This window comes from Ailuropoda melanoleuca, chromosome 18 (genome assembly GCF_002007445.2).
Source record: "Ailuropoda melanoleuca isolate Jingjing chromosome 18, ASM200744v2, whole genome shotgun sequence".
In the NCBI taxonomy this organism is placed as follows: domain Eukaryota; kingdom Metazoa; phylum Chordata; class Mammalia; order Carnivora; family Ursidae; genus Ailuropoda; species Ailuropoda melanoleuca.
The window spans coordinates 25,956,757-25,980,743 of record NC_048235.1 but is presented as its reverse complement, the minus strand read 5'-3'; the positions used below and the strand labels follow the sequence as shown (position 1 = coordinate 25,980,743).

General features: G+C 34.2%; 1 protein-coding gene across 7 annotated transcripts in view; it reads right to left on the bottom strand.

The window, feature by feature from the left end:
• Positions 1–23,987, bottom strand: part of WRN (WRN RecQ like helicase) — a 144,061-nt gene that overhangs the window by 29,606 nt on the left and 90,468 nt on the right. For 6 of the 7 annotated variants that reach the window (XM_034647520.1, XM_034647519.1, XM_034647518.1 and 3 more), the window contains 9 exons: positions 22,381–22,555; positions 17,768–17,949; positions 14,512–14,613; positions 14,133–14,225; positions 9,608–9,749; positions 4,500–4,670; positions 4,325–4,422; positions 2,757–2,832; positions 1,921–1,997 (listed from right to left, as the gene is read on the bottom strand). In XM_034647520.1, the coding sequence (XP_034503411.1) occupies positions 1,921–1,997; positions 2,757–2,832; positions 4,325–4,422; positions 4,500–4,670; positions 9,608–9,749; positions 14,133–14,225; positions 14,512–14,613; positions 17,768–17,949; positions 22,381–22,555 (1,116 nt within the window). The remainder of the gene's footprint in view (positions 1–1,920; positions 1,998–2,756; positions 2,833–4,324; positions 4,423–4,499; positions 4,671–9,607; positions 9,750–14,132; positions 14,226–14,511; positions 14,614–17,767; positions 17,950–22,380; positions 22,556–23,987) is intronic. The other variant, XM_034647523.1, reaches the window with a different exon arrangement.

Genomic DNA, 23,987 nt, shown 5'->3' with positions numbered 1-23,987 from the left:
GTGTCATGTTCAAGTTCTCCACTTTCCTTAGCCCCCCGGTCTTTTCAATCACTGAGTCCTAACAATTCTAACTCCTTAATATCTTACAGTTCTGTTTCTTTCCATGCCCACTGCCACTTCCCTCATCTAAGTTTCCATCTTCTCTTGCAAATGCTACTGCAACAGTCTGCTAATTTGTGTCTCTACACTCTGATCCTCCTGCCTTCCATTCCCTCCACAGCCGGAGTCATCGAGCAAGGGTCGGCACACCAGGGTGCAAGGGACAAACCCGTCTGATCTGGTAAGACCTGGAAGCTAAGAATGGTTTCTTACATTTTTAAACAGTTAAAAAAAAAAATCAAAAGAACATTTTGTGACATGTGAATATTACATGAAATTCAAATTTCAGTGTCCATAAATAAAGTTTTATTGGAATACAGCCACACTCACTTCTTTACATATCAACTATGGCTGCTTTAAGGCTACAAGAGCAAAGTTAGACAGAGACCACATGGCCCTCAGGGCCTAAATTATTTATTATCTGATCCTTGATGGAAATGTCAACCTCTGTTCTCAGTCATAAATTTGATGTCACTGTCCTATTGAAAATCCTTCCTTAGCTCCCAACTCAACTGCCTTTATGATCAAGTTGAGGGCTTGACAGGAACTGGATATTCTGGACCCTATTTAATTCTTCAGTCTTGAATTTTCAACAGTCCCTCACTTCCCTCTACCAGCTGTGGAGTTCCTTGATCATACCACACGCTCTGTTGCTTTCAGGTTTTAATACGTGGGCCATTCCTCTACTCAGAAAACTTCCCCTCATGTCACTTAACTTCTGCCTAAGACTCAAGTGTCATTTCCAAAGTGTGTTTACAAAGTGCTACAACCCTGGATTGTAACTTTATGTTCCCCTACCTGTATATCCCACTAGAATATAAACCCTGGGAGGGCCGGTGACTATGTCTCTATTTTTCCCCACCAAATCCCAATGCCTAGAGTAATACCTGGCACAAAGATGTTTAGCAAAAACACAATAAATGTTTAAATGAAGAAACGTTTCAACATATTGAATGGATATCTTGTTTTATATACTTCTTAATCCTTTTGTTTATATATTGCAATTAATTACCCTATATCTAAACAAAAAGAAATTGTTTTGAGTGAGAGACTTGTATTATGGTAAATGTTTGTCAGATCCAAAGGAGTATTATCTAAGTGAGAAATCCACTAGAAAGTAAGGTATCAGAGCACATTAACTTACTTTCACCTGATATCTATATAAACAAAGTCCATTCAATAATCTGTATATAGGTCCTGACAAATTCTCCATCTTTAGACCTTCTGTAATTCTGTACATTCTCCACACTTAATCATTAAGTCAGCAAGTCAAATATTAAGTTCCAAAGTACAATAGGTACATTCGTTATTTTGCCCAACTCTAATATCTACCATTTTATGTTGCCATAAAATATATTTTACACGGCCTTGGAATATGTATTTTATACATATATAATGAGTGTTTAGGTGCTAGAGGTTGACAAATATAGATTTGAAAGTCAGCTCTTCCATATGTGATTGAACAAGTTAGTTAACTTCTTAACCCTTGGTATCTTCAACTTTAAAATGGGAATAAATAATAGTAGCTAACTCATAGATTGTTGTAACAATTAAATGAAATATTACAAATAAAATACTTAGCATTTAGCATACGGGTTGGCAAACAATAATACCCAAGAAGTATTAGCTATTAAATTAACATTAATACTATCATTTTACAGGTCTTCTTTAATAATTATAATACTGGAGGCTTATGCCTTAACTTTCACTTCCTTCTGCCAATGAAATAGCTCAACATCTGATAGACCTTTCTCTTTAGGAAAGAAAGAAAAAAGGTGTTGATACAGTAAACACAGAAAATAAACATTTTGAACTCTGTACCTTTTTTTAGGAATGTTTCTCCCAGAAGAAATTTTATCAGATGCTTTGTGAGAATACATCTTCTCCAAGTTAGGCTGCTTTTAAAAATATAAAGGTCCATTACAAAAAATCAGAAGTTTCAAAAACTTTCAAATACAAAAAAAAATAAGATACAAAAATCTCACGATGACAATTTTTCCTCTGATTAACCAAGTCATCAAATAAAAGTCATCACCTGAAAATAGCTCTTGGATTATCAACTTCTAGGATTCTAAAGGCAGTTAGAAATGAAATGCCCTATATCTTCCAAATCTATAGAGAATATATGATCAAAACAATTATTCAAGGCACAGCAGAGGCCAAAGTTATAAAATGATTCAGTTAAATTCTGCATACTTTAATAAAACAGAAAAACTTAACCAAAAAATTTAATTCACCACATTTTCCTATTACTCCAGTGTTCCAATTAGCTGAAGTCTGCCTGTGGGTCTTTAATCTGTAATTCTTATCTAAGATCCAAAAACAAAGCAAGAAAGTATGTGTGCATGTGTGTGAATGTGTGTATAGCTTTCATGAGAACATTTAGGAATCATGATTATTTTTTCTATCAATTTTAAGTACCATAACATGTAAAAAAAAAAAATTCCAGGCCAAATGAGTTATAAAATAGGTCTAAAGAAATGTAAAATGTTACTTTCTCAAATATTTTTAACAGTCCTATTAGCCCCAGAAATCACATACTGCATATTTTATTCTGTTCACATCACTACTCTTTCCAAAGTTTATGTTTTGTTACATATGGCATTTCATTCAATAAAGAAGGAAATCAATATGAACCACCTCTTTAACAAACCAACCTTCTTCTCTGTGGTTAATTCAGTTGATACTTGATTAGAGGAACGCTGTTCAATGCCAGGTGGTATAGTTTTAGAACTGAAAAATAATAAAATCAAATTATCTCAAATGTTAAAATGTAATTATCTAATTAACTACTATCATAATGCATCCACCCTCAGACAGACAGATGAGATTCTATTACTGTGTAAGAACTGAGATTTTTTTATTTTTTATTTTTATTTATTTCAATTTTTACCAAGATTTTATTATTTATTTGTCAGAGAGAGGGAAAGAGAGAACACGAGCAAGGGGAGTGGCAGGCAGAGGGAGAAGCTGAGCAAGGAGCCTTGAGGAACTCAATCCTAGGACCCTGGGGATCATGACCTGAGCCGAAGGCAGACGCTTCACTGACTGAGCCACCCAGGCGGCCCAAAACTGAGATTTTTTTAAATTATTATTTTTTTTTTAGGGGCGCCTGGGTGGCGCAGGTGTTAAGCGTCTGCCTTCGGCTCAGGGCGTGATCCCGGTGTTCTGGGATCGAGGCCCACATCAGGCTCCTCCGCTAAGAGCCTGCTTCTTCCTCCCCCACTCCCGCTGCCTGTGTTCCCTCTCTTCACTGGCTGTCTCTGTCAAATAAATAAATAAAATTTTAAAAAAAATAAAAAAATAAACACTTTCCAGAGCTAGTTCTTAAAAAAATTAATTTTTTTAAATTTTTAAAATTTATTTATTTATTTGACAGAGAGAGACACAGCCAGCGAGACAGGGGACACAAGCAGGGGGGAGTGGGAGAGGAAGAAGCAGGCTCTTAGCGGAGGAGCCTGATGTGGGGCTCGATCCCAGAACGCCGGGATCACGCCCTGAGCCGAAGGCAGACGCTTAACACCTGCGCCACCCAGGCGCCCCTAAAAAAAAAATAATAATTTAAAAAAATCTCAGTTTTGGGCCGCCTGGGTGGCNGTTTTTCAAGTTTAAAAGAAAAATTGATAATCTAATGCACAATATAGGGATTACCGTTGACAACACTATATTATAAACTTCAAAGCTGTGAAGAGACTAGATTGTTCTCAACACAGAAATGATAATTATGTGACATGATAGAGGTATTAGCTAAGCCACTGTAGTAATCATATTACAATATATAAATCTATCACACCAACACGTTGTACACTTCAAATTTACACAATGTTATATGTCAATTATATCTCAATCTTTTAAAAAAGAAAAAAAACCCATAAATGATCAATAACATGTAAAGATACGAAAAAGAAGGCAACAAATGTTTTCCCTTCCCACCTTCTACACATAAGAAGGAAATGCGATATATAGATTCTTCGACATTGATCTCAGTGCTGCCTCTTTAATCCATGGGAAAGTAGCTTTCTAAATACTATACTCAACTACATCCTATCAATCAAGAAAATGTTGTATGATTTATCTTTCACTCACTAACTCCCATGTTCAAGCTAGCTAAAAGAGGTATGCAAAGCAATCTTTACTCATTTTATCTTTGCGGTGCCTATGAACTGGTATAATTCGACATTTCAATAACAAAAAAACAGAAGTTAAAAAAAAATGAAAAATGAACCTTGGTAGAAGAAACACCCTCGGACACAATTCATCATTAGCTTGAAGGATAAGTTTCTTAGGAAACTCTGTACTGGCTTCATAAAGCCAACGTCTGCCCTATTGAACACAAGAAGAATCTTTTAATACATAGTGAGAAAAATTAAATCAAACAGGTAGACGTCTACATTGCTTACCTTTTCTGTAAGAGTACAAATTCTTACAAATCTGCGTTTGCCAGGAACTTCTACCAAGAATCCCTCGGTCATGAGTTGATGGGACAAAGCCTTCCACCAACTCTCTGTTTGATCCTTGCCACTGCCAAATAAACTGTGTTTACGATACTGATCTGCAAGACGCTGGGAATTCTGAAATTAGGAAGAAAATCAGTATCTAAAAATGCTTTTTTTTTAGTTAAACAGGATAAGTAAAATAGAACTGTCTGTTCATTTTTTGGATTTAACACTAAATTTCACCTTTAAATACCTACAAAATTTTACGCCCATCCTGCTTGTTCTGAGTACTTAAGTCATAAATAAATATATAATCAAAATAGTATTCCTTTCCTGTGTGAAATAATGGCAGGTAATTTCACATATAATTCACATGCATTTTCCAATGCGTAGGGTTGGGTATCTTTGGCTAGGCTATTTAGACCTTTTATTAACATACATTACTGTCTGACAATAGTAATCATAAGCTGCAGCTCAAGATAAGAAGCATGGGTGTTAAAAGGCAGTGTGATCCAATAGCTAGTAATCAGTGGGTGCACTGCAACAACTCAGTCCTCACTGCGTGGCTGCGTTCACTTGTGCTTTTGTTCACAAGGTACCGCAAAGTTTACTTAATCATTTCTGATTGAGCTGCTTTACTGAGATATCCCAGGAAAAGGAAGTGTAGGCTACAAAGTTACTGTTTTTGAGATTCTCTTTTTTTCCTAAGTGAAAAGAGGATTCCAGTGGGAGACTCTGCAAAGACCATCACATTCTGGCAATGTTGGGGAAGCTAGTCTGTCACGTGCAACTCTCTTGTCCTCTGATAGAGAGGACTCCACCCACCTTCACTCTCTGTAAAGTACTTTTCCATTCACTGTGCCCTCTTACTACCTCCTTCACTTATCTTACACATTTATACATACACTACATATATATATCCCACATACCCGTATACATAAATACACACATACACATTGTAGTTAGTACAGCAAGACCACCTGGATTCAAGTCACAGCTCTGGTACTTACTACCTTTGTGACTTTGGGCAAGTTACTTAACTTACCTGGACTTCTATTTCCTCAGCTGCTATACAAGTATTAACAATAGCTTCTATCCCTTGGGGATGTTGTAAAGATTGAGTAACCAAGACAGAGCCTGGCTCAGTAAATTAACTTTCTTTTTATTAGTTAACAGTTGATCCTTTAACTCAACCTGAAATCCCTAATCTAAAAGAAAAACCATTTCAGGGGCGCCTGGGTGGCTCTGGTAGTTAAGTGCCGACTCTTGATTTCAGCTCAGGTCATGATCTCAGGGTCATGAGATTGAGCCTTGGCACTGGGTATGGAGCCTGCTTAAGATTCTTTCTCCCTCTCCCTTTACCCCTCCCTCCCACATAAACATGTGCATGTGTGCACTTTCTCTGTAAAATAAATAAATCTTTTTTTAAAAAAATAGGAGAAAAAATAAAAGAAAAACCACTACTTAGTATCTTAGTCCGATTACCCTGTCACACGGTAGTGGTACTCCACCTCTACTAGGGTTTATCCTTATAGTAGGAGATTCTATTGCTTGCAAACTAGTAACAGCAAAGGTATTAAATTGCCCAACTAGTACTTATTAGCAATCTCAACACTAAAATTATTCTTCTAGACTTTCCTTTCATAAGAAAAAAAACAACAAAAACACAAAACCTGAAGTGAATGAACACATTTGCTAGTATGAAGCAATGAGATTTTTTTCTAATCACCAGGGAGTAATTGTCCTTCCCCTCATGATCAATAATTGCAAATACTCTATACTGTGTGAATAAATTTACAGTCTTGTTTCCATGGCAATCACCATGCCCAGAAAGCTGCTATAGAGAATATAGGGATTTGGGCATTGATTTTAAGGAAGGCACATTCTACAGATACATCCCTTACCAATCGCATTCATTCAAGTATCTCCAGATCATTCAATCTAAAAATAAAAATGTAAAACTGCATGTGAACAGCACAGTGAATAGAAAAGGCACTAGACCAGTAGTCAGGAAAGCTGCTTGCTCATCCTGATTCTGGCACAAAGTAATATGTCCTAGGCAGGTCCTCTAACTTTCAGGGATTCAGTATCAACCACTGTAAAATAAAGCGATAGAGATAAATAGTCTTTTTGCTCTAGGAGTCTATACTTCTATGGGACACACTCAAAAAGGGAAATTATCTCATTCTTTTCTTTTAAAAAATCAGGTATGGACTCTGGGAAACAAACTGAGGGTTTCAGAGGGGAGTGGGGGGAATGGGATAGGCTGGTGATGGGTAGTAAGGAGGGCACGTATTGCATGGTGCACTGGGTGTTATACACAAGTAATGAATAATGGAACTTTACATCAAAAACTAGGGATGTACTGTATGGTGACTAACATAATATAATAAAAAATTATTATTATTAAAAATAAATAATGTTAATAGCCAAAAAAAAAGCAACAAAGGTACATGTGTATCTTGGAAAAAAATAAAATTTAAAAAATTTAAAAAATAAAAAAAATAAAAATCAGGTTGGGAAAATAAAGTGCACCAAACTAGCATATCAAGGAATATGGAAGCCGACTAACTGATGGATAAGTATTAGAATAAAGAGAGCAGACTGGCTAGAACCCACAACCCAAAGTATCACTTTCTGATAAAAGCAAAATCTCTGAACCTCTATCTGATAGAGAAAACAAACAAACCTGCCACTTGTCTGAAGTAACTTCTTTAAAAATGACAATTGTTTTGTGTAGTAATTCTTTCTGCTAGGAATGCCACAGTCCCTTTCACCTTTCTTCCCTCATTCCATCTCTGAATGCCAAAATCTACTATATCTCCCACAGAAAAGAAAGCTCCAGTGGTACTGACAGAATCACAAAGACTTCTCTACTTTCCCGGCTATTAACAAGCGCTCTCTCCAGAACTTGTATCTGTTCATAATTTTCCCAAGTAACACCTTCCATACTAGAGGATGAGTTTCATCTAATTCAGGCTTGGATGCCCCAAAAACATAGTGCTTTACACACCCACAAAAGGATGTTTAATAACAAGTGGAAAAAAACAGGTATAAGCTCTAACTCTCAAGTCTTAAATCTCTATGTTCTTAAAGTGTGAAACCAGCCCATAGTTTGTTTACATTTTAACATTTTTTCTTTTGCCTCTTTCCCAATTCCTACAAGCCAAAGAAGCTCAGAGCTGCTACTTTAGGGCTTAACAAAGCCAGTTCCAGTGTTTTTATTCTAAGTGCAAAATAAAATCAAAAGATTAAAAAAATAATTATCTCTAGGAATATATTTCAATCAGACAGAATAACTTATCCAGAAAATTAAATGGATAACCGTCTCCTGTTACTTTGAAAATTATAAAGGGTGATTAAAACCACCAATAGTTTTCTAGTGGCTGCCTACAGTCAAAGCATCTTTTATCAAAAGTATTACCTAATTCTGGAGCCACGACAAGGTTTAGCACTTTGATAATATGATCAGGAATGAGGTTTCGCTTAATGTCCTCTTTATGCAAATTAAATACTGTGTTTCTGTTTCCTAATCTGTAAAACGATAATTGCATACCTTACCACTTATTCATACAGGGTATTTAACAATATTTATATGGTCAGCTATTTAGACAGCTAAAACAAAGTTTCTTAGGCAACATTTCCACTATTTAATTTCTATCTAAACCTGTGCTAATTTAAAAAGAAAATTTTACTCTATTCACAAATACCTGGATGGGCCGCGTAACTGTTTATACTATTTAGAAAAATCCTGTGTACGAAAGGAGAATCACACGCTGTTTAAATTATATTTGTTATATATAGGTACAAATATTATCTCTTTAAAACTCTAAGAGTTTTCAGTCTAATATATTTATCATCTTACAGATCAAAATTATCTACAATCTATCAATTTCCCCTAAATTAGTTAAGGTGGACGATTTACTAAATTCCTAAAGGAATCACAATTATAATCTTTAAAACTATATCCCAAAAGATACCAAGATCACTGAAATGGAAGGGGAAAAAAATTACCTTATTTTTCTTGTAAAATGTCTACAAATTTTTGTTAAGTGGTACTTTTTGAAAAGTTTTACACCTTTATCTAGCAAGGGTAGTATAAAATTTCACAAAGAATAAACTTCTTAATTTGATTCTCTCCCAGAAGAGACTGTCAGTATAGGCGGTCTGACTTGGTTTTCAAATAATAGGTGAAATCCGATCCCTCTTGTGGCCAGTTCAAGTTTGTGTAGGAGCCCACTTACACTTATTTGTTGATACTGGATACTGCAGGCTTATACCAAATTAAAACAAGGATAATTTCTATAAATTACACATTCAACTGGGATACACAGGTTTTGAAGATGACAGAGACAGAAGAAACTTTCATAGATCTCAATTAAACTTTATCTCTTGCAACTTAAATTCTTTAATAAAAAAAAATATTAGCAAAAGCAAAAAAAAAAAAAAATAGTAGCACTCATTGCAGCTAAACCAAGTTCCTTAACTTGGATCACTACTTAACTAATTAATTAATAGTGGCAACACTATCTAATCAAACTGGTGATTTAAAAACAAAATTATAGTGGGGCTGTGGGAAAAAAAAATAAAAACACAAAATTTTAAACTCCATTCAGAATCTAAAAACATTACTACCTGAAAAGTTAACATGTTTTCAATATTTCATTAAAAATATTTCACAACTAACTTAACATTCTTTCTAAACAAGACAAAAACTCAGAAAATAAATATTTACATGAAGCATTTGAGTATTTAACAAATAAATGCTTACCTAAATTATTTTTTTAATTCTACATACAAAGTGAGAATATTAATCTCTACTTTTAAGTGTATTTTAAATAATAAAGCTGTTTGAACATCAACTTGAAATAGGAAAAAAGCAGTACATGTGATAACACGCAGGTTTTGTCAAAAGTAATGAATGCAGTGCTTAATTGGAACTTAATACGGCTCTCTGACTTTCCAATAGCTCATCTAAAGCCAAAGCTGCAATCCTAAGACAACAAACTTCTGAAGAAAATGTTAACAGGAGTGCAAGAAGAACTATGAAGGTGATTCAAAGGTATACTTACAGATCCTTGGAGAAATAAAATCGGAAGCCCAATTCCAAACTTTTCTCCTAAGATTTTCACAGCAGATAGTAGCTGGAATGCTTGTGGACCAAAATCTTGTGATGCATCATCTAAGTCATCAATGGAAGAGCAATGATCCAATCTAAGTAATAATAATGATAGAAAGCTTAGCTAAGACATGTACCTTTAGAAATAAAAAGATTTCGTGTAATAATTATCCAAGTTAAAAAAAAAAAATCTCAAATATGCCAACTGCTTCATAAGCTAACAAATAAAGCTCATTACAGCCAAGACCATGTGAAGTATGTAAAACACGAAATATATGCCATGATATATCTTTGTATGTTATGTTGATGGTTCTTAACCCTAATTTCACGGGAGGTACCTAGGACCATAAACAGAAGAGTAGGGAGGTTCAAGCAAGCAGAGTGAAGAAGTATAACTCGAAAAGCTCCACTCAACTGATTATATAAATACTGGACTTTTGGGTCAGGTTGTGATGGGAGAAAAAGATTGTTGTAAGAAAAAAAAGTTAATAACTTAAAAACCAAATCTACTATGCAATAAATAATTAGCTTAAACTCTGATGACTGTAAAATATGACACAAAGATAAACTGCACCTCATTCAAGTCCACTTGGAAGTTACATTCCTAAGCCATCCTTCAGGTAGATTTGGAATTATCATTAACACAAATGAGAATTCTTTAAAGCTGGTTGAGAACAAAAGGACTCCTTAGAGAAAATCGGCTAATACAGTTCAACTACCTAATTCAATTGCTTTGTTTGTAACAATAGCTTTGAAGTAACAATAAGAATATAGACAACACTCCAGATACAATAATACGTTTAGGGGGGAAAGACTACATTTAGGTTTATCCTTCTAACTTCTTTAGTAGGATACTTTGCTCATTAATTTTCTTTTCTAGTATGAATATTTAAAGCTATCAGATTCTCACAAAATACCACCTCTGCTGTATCTTCCAAGTTTTAATGTATAATATTGTAATCATCACTAAAGTTCTAAAAATGTTTTAATTTAATGAATCAATGTTTTTAATTTAATGAATGAGAATTTTATCTTATTTCATTGTAATTCAATTGCATTCTGATCAGAAAAAGTGGTATGCTTAATACCCATACATTGAAAACTTTTGAGACAACACTACAGTCTAGTATAAGGGCCAGAAAACGTTTTTATAAAGGGCCAGATAGTAAACAGTTTAGGTTTTGTGGGCCATACTGTCTCTGTGTCACAGCTACTAGGCATTCAACTCTGCAAAAACAGCCAAAGACAATATATAAACAAAAGGGTATGCTGTGTTCCAAGAAAACTTCATCCACAAAAACCAGCAGCAAAGTGGATTTGGTCTACAAGCCATAGTTTGCCAATCTCTGCTCTAACACAGAGTCAAATTAGTCAAATTAGTCAAATTTTTAATCAATGTCCATGTATGTTTGAGAAGTGTAGTCTCTAATTTAGTGATTCCCAGCCAGCGTGCTGCAAATGGATTGTAGGGGTGTTGTATAGCTGATCATGGTTCTGGACAGAACCTGGACTGGAGTAGTATATGGCCTAGTGTGTTATATAGGTATTATTAGCTTTGTGGATCATGAAGTGAAAATGCTTGAGACACATTGTTCTAAATGCTTAGTACAGGGTCTAAATAGCAAGTGTGTGATAAATCAAACTTGTTACTATGTTGACCAAATTTTCTACAGCTTACTCAGTTTTGGATAGATTAACCTACCAATACCCAAAAATTATATCAAACTCTTCCACTTTAATGGTGGATTTGTTGATTTCTTCCAGCTCTTCTGTCAGTTTGTGCTTTATATATTTGTAGGGTTTGGGGTTTTTTTTCAAGGTGCATAGAATAATTCTGTCCTCTTGGTGAAGCAAATTTTTGTCACCACAGAGATCATCTTAATCCCTAATCATTATTTTTTTGTCTGTTAGTAACACAGCTACCACGCCTAGATATATATGGCTAACTCAACTAGTTATACCATTTGTTTTTATTTTTTCAGTTAATATCCAGTTAAATTGACTGTGTATCTGTGCATATGTAAAGTTATACGAATTTATGCACATCTATTGATTCATATGCATAGATTCCTCTAACCCCCACAATCAGCCACCATCACAATCAGGACACACAACAACTCCATCACAGTGAACAGTCCCTTGTGCTCATACCCTTTGTAATCATACCCTCCACCTCCCTCTAACCTCTGGCAACCACTGACCTTTTCTTCATCCCTATAATAAATAGTCTTACTTTTGAGAGAATATCATATAAATGGGATCATACTATAAAACTGGTATTATTTCTTCTTTTAAATATTTGGTAAAATTTGCCATTTAAACCATTTGGGCTAGGGAATTTTATTTCCAGATTTTTTTTAACAGATCTAATTTCTTTAACAGTCATAAAATTCTCCAGGTTATCTACTTCATTGTGGGTGAATTTTGTTAGTTTGAGGTTATCAAGAAATTGGGTCTGCTTCCTCTAAATTATTGAATGTATGTGCACTGAGTTATTCAGTGTTTCTTTATGATCCTTTTAATGTCTGTTGGGCCTGGAGTGAAATTCCTTTCATTCCTGGTATTGGTAATCTCTGTCTCTTCTTTTCTTTTTCTTGTTAGAAGTTTCTATCAATTTTATTGACCTTTTCAAAGAATGAGCTTTTGAGTTCTTTGGTTTTTTCTTTTGTTTTTCTGTTTTCTATTTCATTTATGCTCTTATCTTTATTATTTCCTTCCTTCTGCTTCCTTTTAGTTTACTTTGCTCTTATTTGCTTCCTAAGGTGGAGGTTTAATTACAGCTTTGAAACTTTCCTTCTATTGTAAATATTTAATGCTCTAAATTCCCTCTCAGTAATGCTTTAGCTGCATCCCATACATTTTATATTTTCATTTCATTCAGTTCAAAATATCTTCTGGTTGACCCTGAGACCTCCTCTTTGACTCATGGGTTACTGAGTAGTGTGCTATTTAATCTTCGAGCATTTGGAGACTTTCCTAATACCTGCTACTGGTTTCTAGTTTAACGTCATTAGAGTCAGAAAACACACTCCATATGAACAGAATTCTTCTAAGTGTATTAAGGTTTGTTTTATGACCCAGAATATAATCTACATTTGTGAACATTCCACCAGCACTTGGGAAGAATGTTTATTCCACTGTTGTTGGGTGGAGTGTCCTATAAAAGTTAATTAAATCCAGTTTGTTGACAGTCCTATTCATTTCTATCTTCTTACTGATCTTCTGTCTACTAGTTCTATTAATTACTGAGAGAAGACGCTGAAATCACCAACCGTAATTATGGATTTCTGTATTTCTCCTTTTAATTCTGCCAGTTCTTAAGTATATACACATTTAGGATTATGTGTTCTTGGACATGATGGTTAACTCGATGTGTCAACTTGGTTAGGCTATGGCGCCCAGCTGTTTGGTCAAACACTAATCTAGATGCTGTTATAAATATTTTATAGATGGGATTGACACTTCCAATCAGTTGATTTTAAGTAACAGAGACTACCTGAGTCTCATCCAATCAAATAAAGGCCTTAAAGAGCAAAGACTAAGATTTGCTGCACAACAAGGTATTGTGACCACAGACTATTAACACAGAAATCCTGACTTTCCAGACTGCCAGCTTGCCCTACAAAAAATTCCTTTTGCCAATCCCCACAACTGCCATTGGCCAATTCCTTAAAATCAATCTGTGTGTGTGTGTGTGTGTATGTGTGTGTGTGTGTGCCTGGAGAACTATGATTCATTCGTAAACTGACCCTTTTATCATCATGTAATGTCTTTCCTTATCCCTGGTAATATTCTTTCTCCAATGTCTCCACTGTCTGATATTAAAATAACTCCAGCTTTCTTTTGATTAGTGTTTTCATTGTTATATAGTTGTTATCCTTTTATTTTTAATTTACCTATATAATTATACTTGTGGATTTCTTACGGACAGCATATAGTTGGGTCATTTTTTTAAGTTTATTTATTTATTTTTAAATAATCTCTTCACCTGACATGGGTTGAAATTCATGACCCCAAGATCAAGAGTTGCATGTTCCTCTTATTGAGCCAGCCAGGCGCTGCTAGTTGGGTCATATTTTTAAACCAATTCCAACAATGTCTGCCCTTAAATGGTGATTATGGACCATTTACACTTAATATAATTATTGATAAATTTAGATTTAGGTCCACTATTTTATTGGTTTATCTATTTGTAAAGCAAAACAATATTGCTTGCTTTGTCTTCTATTTAAATAAATTCATTATCTTGTTTTTTAAAACTGTAAAACATATCATTCAACAAAAACTCAATTAAAAATTATTTGAGGGGCAAGTGGGTAGCTCAGTCAGTGGAACATCTGACTCTTGATCTCAGGTCTTGATCAGGGTCGTGAGTTCAAGCCACATGTTGGGCATGGAGCCTACTTTAAAAAAAATCATTTGAAAAGGAAGAGAAACAAAGACTTTTAGAATCTCCATCTAGAATAAAAAATCTTTACCTGGACCTGCAATTATCACAGCATTTTTCAGTTCCCATAATACCCACGGAGGCCTTTCGTAATTGTTTGTCTTCAAAATGAGACAGGATGAGTCTACCCAAGAGAAAATTTAAAATTAAATAAAAGAACAAAACCATATATGTTAAAATCATTGCTGAAAATAATGAGATGAAATCATCACTAATTGATTCACCTGGGATCTCATTACCTGGCTTCAGTTTACTCAGGCACAAAGAAAGCTGCCTTAAAAATTCAGCACATATGTAACACCAACAAAATAATTGTTTCTAAAAACTTCTAATTGTTTTGCAAAACTTTTTCTTAAAAGAGCACCATTCATAAATCTGCTATTAATTAATATAAAACAAATAATACATACTTTCGCCTACACCTTCTGGAATGAAGATATTCTTCCATCTTTGCCATCATCTTTAATTTGTATAATCGAAACTTTTCATTGGGAATCTCACTAAGGAGGTGCCTGTCAATTATAAATATCACAGGAATATATAAAATTGCATTAGCAGTTTTGTTACTTTTACATTTATTACTGCTTACTTTTCATAACTTAAAGCCCCTATACCTCTATCAAGATAAAAAAAATTTTTTTCTATAATCCCAGAAAGTTATGTGTCCCTTTCCAGTCAATGCCCCCACAAGACACAAGCATTTTTCTGACTTTTATGAAAACAACTTTTGAAAGAATTCTATCCTATGTCCAAGCATCAATTTTTTAGCTGCCTTTAAAAAATTATTATAAACCCTAAAGTTTTTCATTTTGATTTATATGCTACAAGCTTTTTGGCAATCTTTCCACTATATATGAATTTTTACATTTTCCCAATAAAAGGTTATTGTTTATTTTATTTTATCTGAGAAACTAAAAACATACTGAAAGAGGCTCATAACCCAAATTCTTGCTTTATTTGTTTGTTTAGCTCACCTCCTTCTCCTCAGAAAGAACAAAGAAAACAAACGCCTACACTGTAAGTACTATAGCCTCCCTTATATTTGGTTCAGATGACCTACATTTAACTAATCTTCTCATTATCAATATCAGTAACAAATCTGAAAAATTAAAATTACAAGTCTCTAAAAACAAATTTAATAAATATTTATTCTACTTTGGGGACTATTAAAATAAAGTACAATATTCCACATAATAAAAATAAGTTGAAAAAGGAGAAAAATTCTAAAAGCAACCCAAAAATAAAAATCAGATGCAACCAGAAGATTTATTAAATTGAAATTAACTTGCAAATTATTCCCTTTAAAAAAAAGTTTACAGTAACTTCTGGGTTTAACTGTTCAAAATAACAGCAAATGCAGACATTGAGACACTGCCAGTGGTATAGCTTCTGCAATAAGAAATATAAAATTACATATTTACACTGATGACTGGACAAGTTTCCTCTCTCAATCATAGCATTCTAGCAGAAGATACACTCTAAAAATATTTTATGAATTACTCTAATCTTTTCACTGAGAACCAGCAACTCCATTTATTCTCAAACTTTGTTTTTTCCAATAGAAGAGATTTGTCCCAAGGATGACACAGATCTGTCCTAAATCCTTGCTGAATTCTTTTTTATCATGATTAACCCCATAGGTTTATCTCCCTTAGTATGGATGCAAAGAACAACCTGTCTATACTGAAGATTCAAGTATGGGTTTTCTGGCACCATTATTTGATTACTAAGCACTATTACTTCCTGTGAAATCTTAATGAGATAACCATTTAAAGTATCTTTTGAGGGGCGCCTGGGTGGCACAGCGGTTAAGCGTCTGCCTTCGGCTCAGGGCGTGATCCCGGCGTTGTGGGATCGAGCCCCACATCAGGCTCTTCCGCTATGAGCCTGCTTCTTCCTCTCCCACTCCCCCTGGCTTGTGTTCCCTCTCTCGCTGGCTGTCTCTATCTCTGTCAAATAAATAAATAAAATCTTTAAAAAAAAAAAAAAAGTATCTTTTGAGACCCAGATAAACAGCAACTACATCTATTGATGAACCTGCAAAGTCACAGTATAAAACTCAGGCTGTTAAGTGTTTGGCACCTTTAGTATAAACATATAAATAAATCAGAATTGGTAGGAATCAACATATGTTTGATACAATCCCAAATTTAATAGTATCAGATAGAGCTGTGCTCTATCCCAATTATTTTAGTTTATAAAAAGCTTTCTATAGACGACAGTCAAAAGAAAAACAATAATTGTTCTGTTTAAGGGGATGGTTTTATTGACTCTATGTTAAGAAACAAAAGCTACCACTGTTCTAAAAAGCTTAAAATTTATACCAAACATTTTTACCTAATTAATCCCTATTCTTCTTTCAGATCTCAACTCACCCTTTCAGATCTCAACTTACTTCTTGAAGGAAGACTTATCTGAAATTTTTAGCTTGGTAAATACACATCATATTATATACTGACTACTTGATGCAACTTTCCTTCATAGTACTTAACACAGCTGTAATTTTACACAGATTTGCATGATCCCTTTTAAAAACTCTTTTGATTATTGAAATTGTCAAACACAAGTAGAGAACAGTAAAATGAATCCTATGTATCTACAGTTTTGTGATTCTGTTGATTAAGATCTGCCATTTCCATTATATTCTAAGCTCTCCGAAAGCAGGTACCATATCTGTTTTTATTTATCATTATCATTATCTCCAGCATAGAGCATAATGCTTAAAACATAATGGGCACTCAAAACAAAACATTGCTGAATGATGAATAAAAATAAAAGCTGTATTGGATAGGCACTCTCATCATTTTAGTAATATGAGTTAATATGTCCATTCAAGCTCAATTTATTCAGCTACATGGATGTGCATTTTGAAAATACCTCATCTTAACAGCCCCATCAGTTACCATATATAAGGTTTTTTCCTGAGATTTTATCCCCTTATGGATGAGGGAATCAGTTGCTAAACACTGCCCCTAAAATTTTTGCAAGATTTTCCTTTCCAGTATAAATACAAATATTACAATATAAATCTCATAGAACTCAAGTACCAATCAATAAAAGACTTGATTCACGTTTAAGTAGAATGACCTTCCTACATTTAAACACTGAACTTAATTTTTTTCATGGCAGTCCATCAGTACAGAGAATAGGTACAGTGCAACATGATTACACACAGTCAAGAAGAGCTTGCATGCTTTCATAGAACTAACAAAGGAAACAAACGGTAAAGATATTCAAATAGCGATTGGTAAAAGTCACTTGGAATAAGCACCATTGTATCAGGGGAAGAAAGAACCAATAACGAAATAAACGCTATCTGAAGAAAACTATCGCTTGAAGACATATCAAAACTTGAGAGGACCTGGGGAGAAAAAAAACAGTTTGTCCACGCACAATATTAGGAAAGCACCCATAGGATCCATGTTCCATTCCCAGTATAGTCCTGATTTAGTTAATTCTTCACACTAAATCAGGTATAGCTGAAATTAGGTCATCTCCTCTGGGTGATAACACTTACCACAAAGGTTCTTAGATGTCCTCTGTTTTGTTTTGGTTTTAAATGCACTTATACACATTACTTGAAATTTTGCATGCTGCTTCAAATACTTTCAAAGTTTATATAGAAAGAAAGAAATCTGCAAGGGTGAAAGCAATAAATGTTTTTACCTATTTAAGTTAATGTCTGCTGGAGCCCAGAGTACATGACAAGAACTCTGAAGTCCATCACGGCCAGCTCTCCCGATCTCCTGGTAATATGATTCCATTTCCTTAGGAGCACCATAATGAATGACTTTGCGAATGTCAGCTTTATTAATCCCCATTCCAAAAGCTATGGTAGCTACGACACACTGAGAATAAATAACAATATAATTTGACAAATACGTAGGAGAACCAAAACCTTACATCTTTACCTTTTGGTAAGAGTAATTAATTAGCTCATTAACTACAGTCCCTGGCATGAAACTGAGTTTAATATAATTTCAACCAATCACTTACAGATCAAAAGATTATCTGCCCGATTTACAAATTAGGGATTGGTAACCCTAAAATAGGATTTCTATTTCCTCTCTATAAAAAGTAGCAACTAAAGTGATCTCTCTGAACACCTATGAGTACAAGACACAAAGTAGGCTCTTAAAATACTTATGATATTAAAAGAGACTTTGTGTTATTATGAAGTTTCAAGAGTCCTTACCTGATTGCCCAGTATCTTAACATTTTCTAGCATTATCCAAAGATGGAAGGCAACTGCTCATTAAAGATGGTAAAATGAAACATGAATTTATCCCTGCATCTTTAAAAGGATATCTCATATCTATGTGCATACTGAAATGAAATTTACTTGATTGGGGGCAATTTTAGGGAAGAATAGTGATAAGAACATATAAAAAACTAAACAAAAAAACTTAAAGTATTAACAATAAAAGATGTGCAATAATACACTACATAGCTTAGAGATAAAAAGCACTTACAGAGAAATAATTATGTAAATAGACAATATTTGAATATGTATACTGATCTAACCAAATTATATTAATGTTGGGAGGAAAGGAGGTTAGAAATACATAAACGGAGCAAGCAGAAGGGCAGTAAAGGGTGTGAAAGGGAGCTAAACTTTCACTCCTTATAGTGGAAAGTCAATAGACAATGCCTAAATCTAATAAAAACTAAGTAGTAACAGTAAAAGCAAATCACTGCAAGATCTAGTGGTAAATACCAAAAGAATAAACTAAAAGAGATGAAAATAGGAAACAGAAGTGGGGAAGGCAGGAGGGGCTGATGTTCTCATTGTAAGCACTGTAGAATTAGCTTGTTCTTTAAGCTATGTGTGTGCATGACCAATACAAATTAAAGTGCTATTAAAAAAATGTATTAAGATGGACCAAGAACAGAAGAAAGACGGACAGAAGGTGGGGGGAGAGGAAGAAAGAAAGAAAAAGAAAATGCTGAACAGATAAGTGTAAGAAAAGTGAGAGGGAAAAAAAAAATCGAAATAGAAATTTATTAAGAGAAAGCTTTGAGAGGTGCCTGGCTGGCTCAGTCAGGAGGGTATGTGACTCTTGATCTTGTGGTTTTGAGTTCAAGCCTGAAGTTGGGTATAGAGATTACTTAAAAATAAAATCTTAAAAAAAAAGAAAAAGCTTTGAGTAAATAAAACTAGGCCATTTTGCTATATTTGAAGGTGAATAAGCAACATAATAATTCAAAGGTTTTTAAAAATGTATTTGATTCAATTTTCTTCCAGTTTTATTGGGATATAATTGACTATAATACTGTGCAAGTTTAAGATGCATAATGTGGTAATTTGATATACGTATACACTGTGAAAGGATTACCACAATAAAGTTACTTACCACATCCATTACCTCCCATAGTTACCGTTTGCAAGAGTGTGTGCATGTTTGTGGGTGGTGCGAACTTTGAAGATCTAATTTTCAACATATGATACTGCTGTGTTTTTTTTAAAGGTTTTATTTTTAAGTAATCTCTACACCCAACATGGGACTCGAATCCACAACCCCAAGATCAAGAGTCACATGCTTTCCTGACTGAGCCAACCAGTGCCCCTTTATGATGCTGTTTTTAGATGACATCACCCTATTCTACAGACATGATGTTCAAAATATCATTATAAACTCTCAGGTGAAAATAAAGTATTTTATGAAATAATTTATTCACAGCTTCATCCCAGAAAGAAAAGGATTCAAGACCTTAAAAAAACAAATAAAATACAAAAGAACATGAAACTAAAAATCAGGACAAAAAGTAAGAATGAATGGTCACACTCTAAAAATGCAAATCTACTTCTGAATATGGTTAGATTTGGTTAAGAATAATATGAAAAAAATTTTTTCTAAAATTATAAAATAGAAAATACTAAGACTCTAAGCATTAGTCAATTTAAGACATTAAGAGCTAGGGAGGTGAGCTGGGGAGGTGAGCTCTACTTTTAGGTCCACACAGGTATATATCAACTTCAGAAAGACAGGACAGTGAACATCTAGAATTATGTACATGTATGCATTCAGTAGGCACTCAATAAATATGCAATGGCAAGTAATCAATTCCAAGAGCACCAGACTATTCTATATGGATGAGGAAATGTATTTTCATCATCTTGAGAAGGTGTCTGAGAACTCTTGATGCAAATGCAAAAACTCTTGATACAACAGAACCCCTGATGTCGCTAGGGTGACAGCATCAATATTAATTTATTAATTTCATAATATGGACAAAATTTTTTGACATCCTGTCACAGAAAGGGAAAATATAATGGCACATACATACATATACCTTCCTAGATACAGGTATAATTCGTGATCACTGTGATGTTTTTAAAGCCATATTTCAAAGCATTAATGTTTCACTGACACTGAATGTGGGTAGCAAAACCAGATGCATCCAACAAAGTCACCCATCACAACATCACAGATAAAGTTTGCAATCTTTCCTATCTGTAGATGTTTCTACCTAAATGAGTAATTAATAATAAATCAAAATGAAAGAAATCAATGATTAGTTAATGCTCAAACATCAATTGTTAAGATTCAGTAAGCAACAGCTAATACATTTTATATGATAATTTTCAAACTCCTGAGATAACAGAATAAAACTATAAACATTTAAGAATTTAGGTAACTAAGCAGTTGTGATAGCTGTTCTTATCTTTGGAAAGAAGAGGGAGAAAAAGAATAGATGCTCTCAGGAAAGTATGTGTTACAGCATGACAGTGCATAGTGAACTTTATAGACAGTGCATATGAACCATATTTGAGGTAGGTTGTTTGAACAATGTTGGTTTGAGGGTGGTTAACAACTACAAAGCTGGACAGAAAGGAAATGGAAGACCTAGTGAGCGGAAAATGCAAAGCAGAAGTTAAGTTCATCTCTTAACTTGAGAGGAGGGCTAGTCCATAGGCTTACAGTAACAGACTTTAGATAGGATGTTGACAGCGTGAAGCTGTTGATTTAAACCTTCCCAACGTGGTTTGAATTTAAGTCTTCCTAAATATTCTGCATGATGCCCACTAAACTAGGATTCCAATCACTTCAGATTAGAATTATTAACATGATTCCAATCATAACAGGAATCTCAGCTAGAGCACTTCACAGTGACTTCATTTGATACCCTTTCTTTCTACAGTCTTTCTTCTTCAAATTAATCCTGCTTAGGGCTACTAATCTAATGTTTCTATAATACTAGGATCTTGCTCAAAAAAAAAAGAGTAGGGGCGCCTGGGTGGCACAGCGGTTAAGCGTCTGCCTTTGGCTCAGGGCGTGATCCCGGCGTTATGGGATCGACCCATGTCAGGCTCTTCTGCTATTGAGCCTGCTTCTTCCTCTCCCACTCCCCCTGCTTGTGTCCCCTCTCTCACTGGCTGTCTCTCTGTCAAATAAATAAAATCTTTAAAAAAAAAAAAAAGAGTAATCTGTCATGATGGTTTTTAAACGCTATTCTGAGGAGCTCTGAGGATTACAGGACACCCCCAGGGACTGTCTTGGGAGAATGGAAGGCTCTTGGATCTCTTTCTCCCACATGTCATCTTCAACAAGAACTATTCTACTTTGATTTGTTTTACCTATTAGATCAAAATGAATTAAAAAAATTAAATGAAAATTTAAATAAAAAATTCTAAGGATAAAGTAGTCTAGAAAAACTACAGGTACATCACATCAATCCCAGCCTGCCTCTTTGTAAGTTTTAAGGCCCTCCTCCATAACCTGACCAACCAACCGACTCAACTTTTTTCCTGTGAGTCTCCAACAATTCCTCCCTGCCTCTTCACCCATACTTTGTACCGAATCTACTCCACACTCCCTTCCTCTCCAACCATTCCAAACTATTCCCAATTTCCTGAACCCAGTATGCAGTCTCATACCACAGTGTCTTTGCACACGCTAGTCCCTTTTCCTTGAATTCCATAACCAATCCCTTTTCCCTCATCACCTACTGGCCTCACATACTTGACAAACTTCCATTTACTTGTTCAGACTCTACACTCAAATTGCTTCTTCCTGGAAGGACAATTACCATAACAGAACCCATCTTAACAGCTAGTGTTCCTTCCTCTATGTACCTAAGCACTATGTGCAATCTGCTATTTATACTCATCTGCAATAGCTTGTTCACGTATCTGTCATCCATATTATACATTAATTCCCTTTATTGGAGAAACTTCTTTATACTCAACACAAAGTAGTCGATAAAGATATGGCAAATAAATATTAGAGAAGTATCTGTTTCCATGGGGAAACAGTAACAATGATGGGTCTTCACACCTGAATTTCATCTCTCATGAAACTATGATGAACTTCTCTCCTTGATTTAACACCCAAGCCTGCATGGTATGTTCCACAGGCTAACTTCAGTTTCTGAAGTTCAGCTGTAACTTGTTCTGTCATTTTCCTGGAAGGACAATAGATGATAGTTGGACCTTCAAATTCCCAGCTGGAACTAAAAACAAACAAACAAAAGAACAGAAGAACAAATATATAAATATATAGGCTTCAGTTTGAGTTTTCAAAACCAGTTTGAGTTTTATCTTATTTAATTTCCCCTCTTTTTAAAATTATAATTTAATTTTAATTTAATTTTTAAATTTTTAATTTTCCTTTTAGTAAAACATTAAAAAAAGAAAGCATATAGAAAACAATGATATATTTAGCTACATAAAAATGTGGAAAGTGAAATGTGGAAATAAATTACATTAAATCCCAAACACCTTGGACTCATCTTTTGTTCAAATTAAAGTTAAAACCAGAGACAAGTTTATTTATTTAAGAAAAAAGCCTTGATAAAAACTTAACAAGCTACTAGAAATGCAATTTCCATACTTTTAGAAATGCAAAGCACTAGATGAAGAATTGTCTTCATCTATATTAGAAAGATAAGTGAATATTTACATAGGAGAATAGTCTTATTCTTTCTCATGATCAAAAAATTGAGTTTCTATATATGTTTACTAAAAAAGCAGTAACTTTTTGTAATATTAAAGATCATTTTTAGAGTTCAAAGAAGTATTTACTAGTAATCTTGAGACTATTATAGAAAACATCTGTTTGAAAGTCTGTTTAAAGTCTGTATAAGTCAAGCAGAGAAAGACAATTATCATATGATTTCTCTCATCTATGGAACATAAGAACTAGGAAGATACGGTAGGGGAAGAAAGGGATAAAGAAGGGGGGTAATCAGAAGGGGGAATGAAGCACGAGAGACTATGGACTCTGGGAAACAAACTGAGGGCTTCAGAGGGGAGGGGGTTGGGGGAATGGGATAGGCTGGTGATGGGTAGTAAGGAGGGCACGTATTGCATGGTGCACTGGGTGTTATACGCAACTAATGAATCATCGAACTTTGCATCAGAAACCAGGGATGTACTGTATGGTGACTAACATAATATAATAAAAAAACATTTAAAAAATAATAATAAAAAAATAAAAACCAGTGCTTATTTATTAAAAATGCAAAGGATGGTTTCCATAGTACATTTATTTAATTCCTCAATATATTCATTTACATAAAATAAATTTATGCTGACTTAAGCATATTAAAAAATTTATTATTTTAGATTTAGGAAAAACTTTAATTTTAATATATATATTCTGATACAATTTCAACTTTAGGAATTTATTTTACAAATATACTTTCACATCTGCCAAAAGACATATACACAAATATTCACAAAAGAACTATAATAGTGAAAAATAAATGCTCATCATTATGTACATTCATACTGCAAAATACTAATAAGCAAACAATAAAAAATTATTGTATCTAAAACCTTTAAGGACTATGGCAAAAGTCATTGAAAGCTTAAATAGAGGGGAAAAAATAGGCAGTAATTTGACTCCATAAATTTTACTGAATAATCCAATCAAAGCAATTT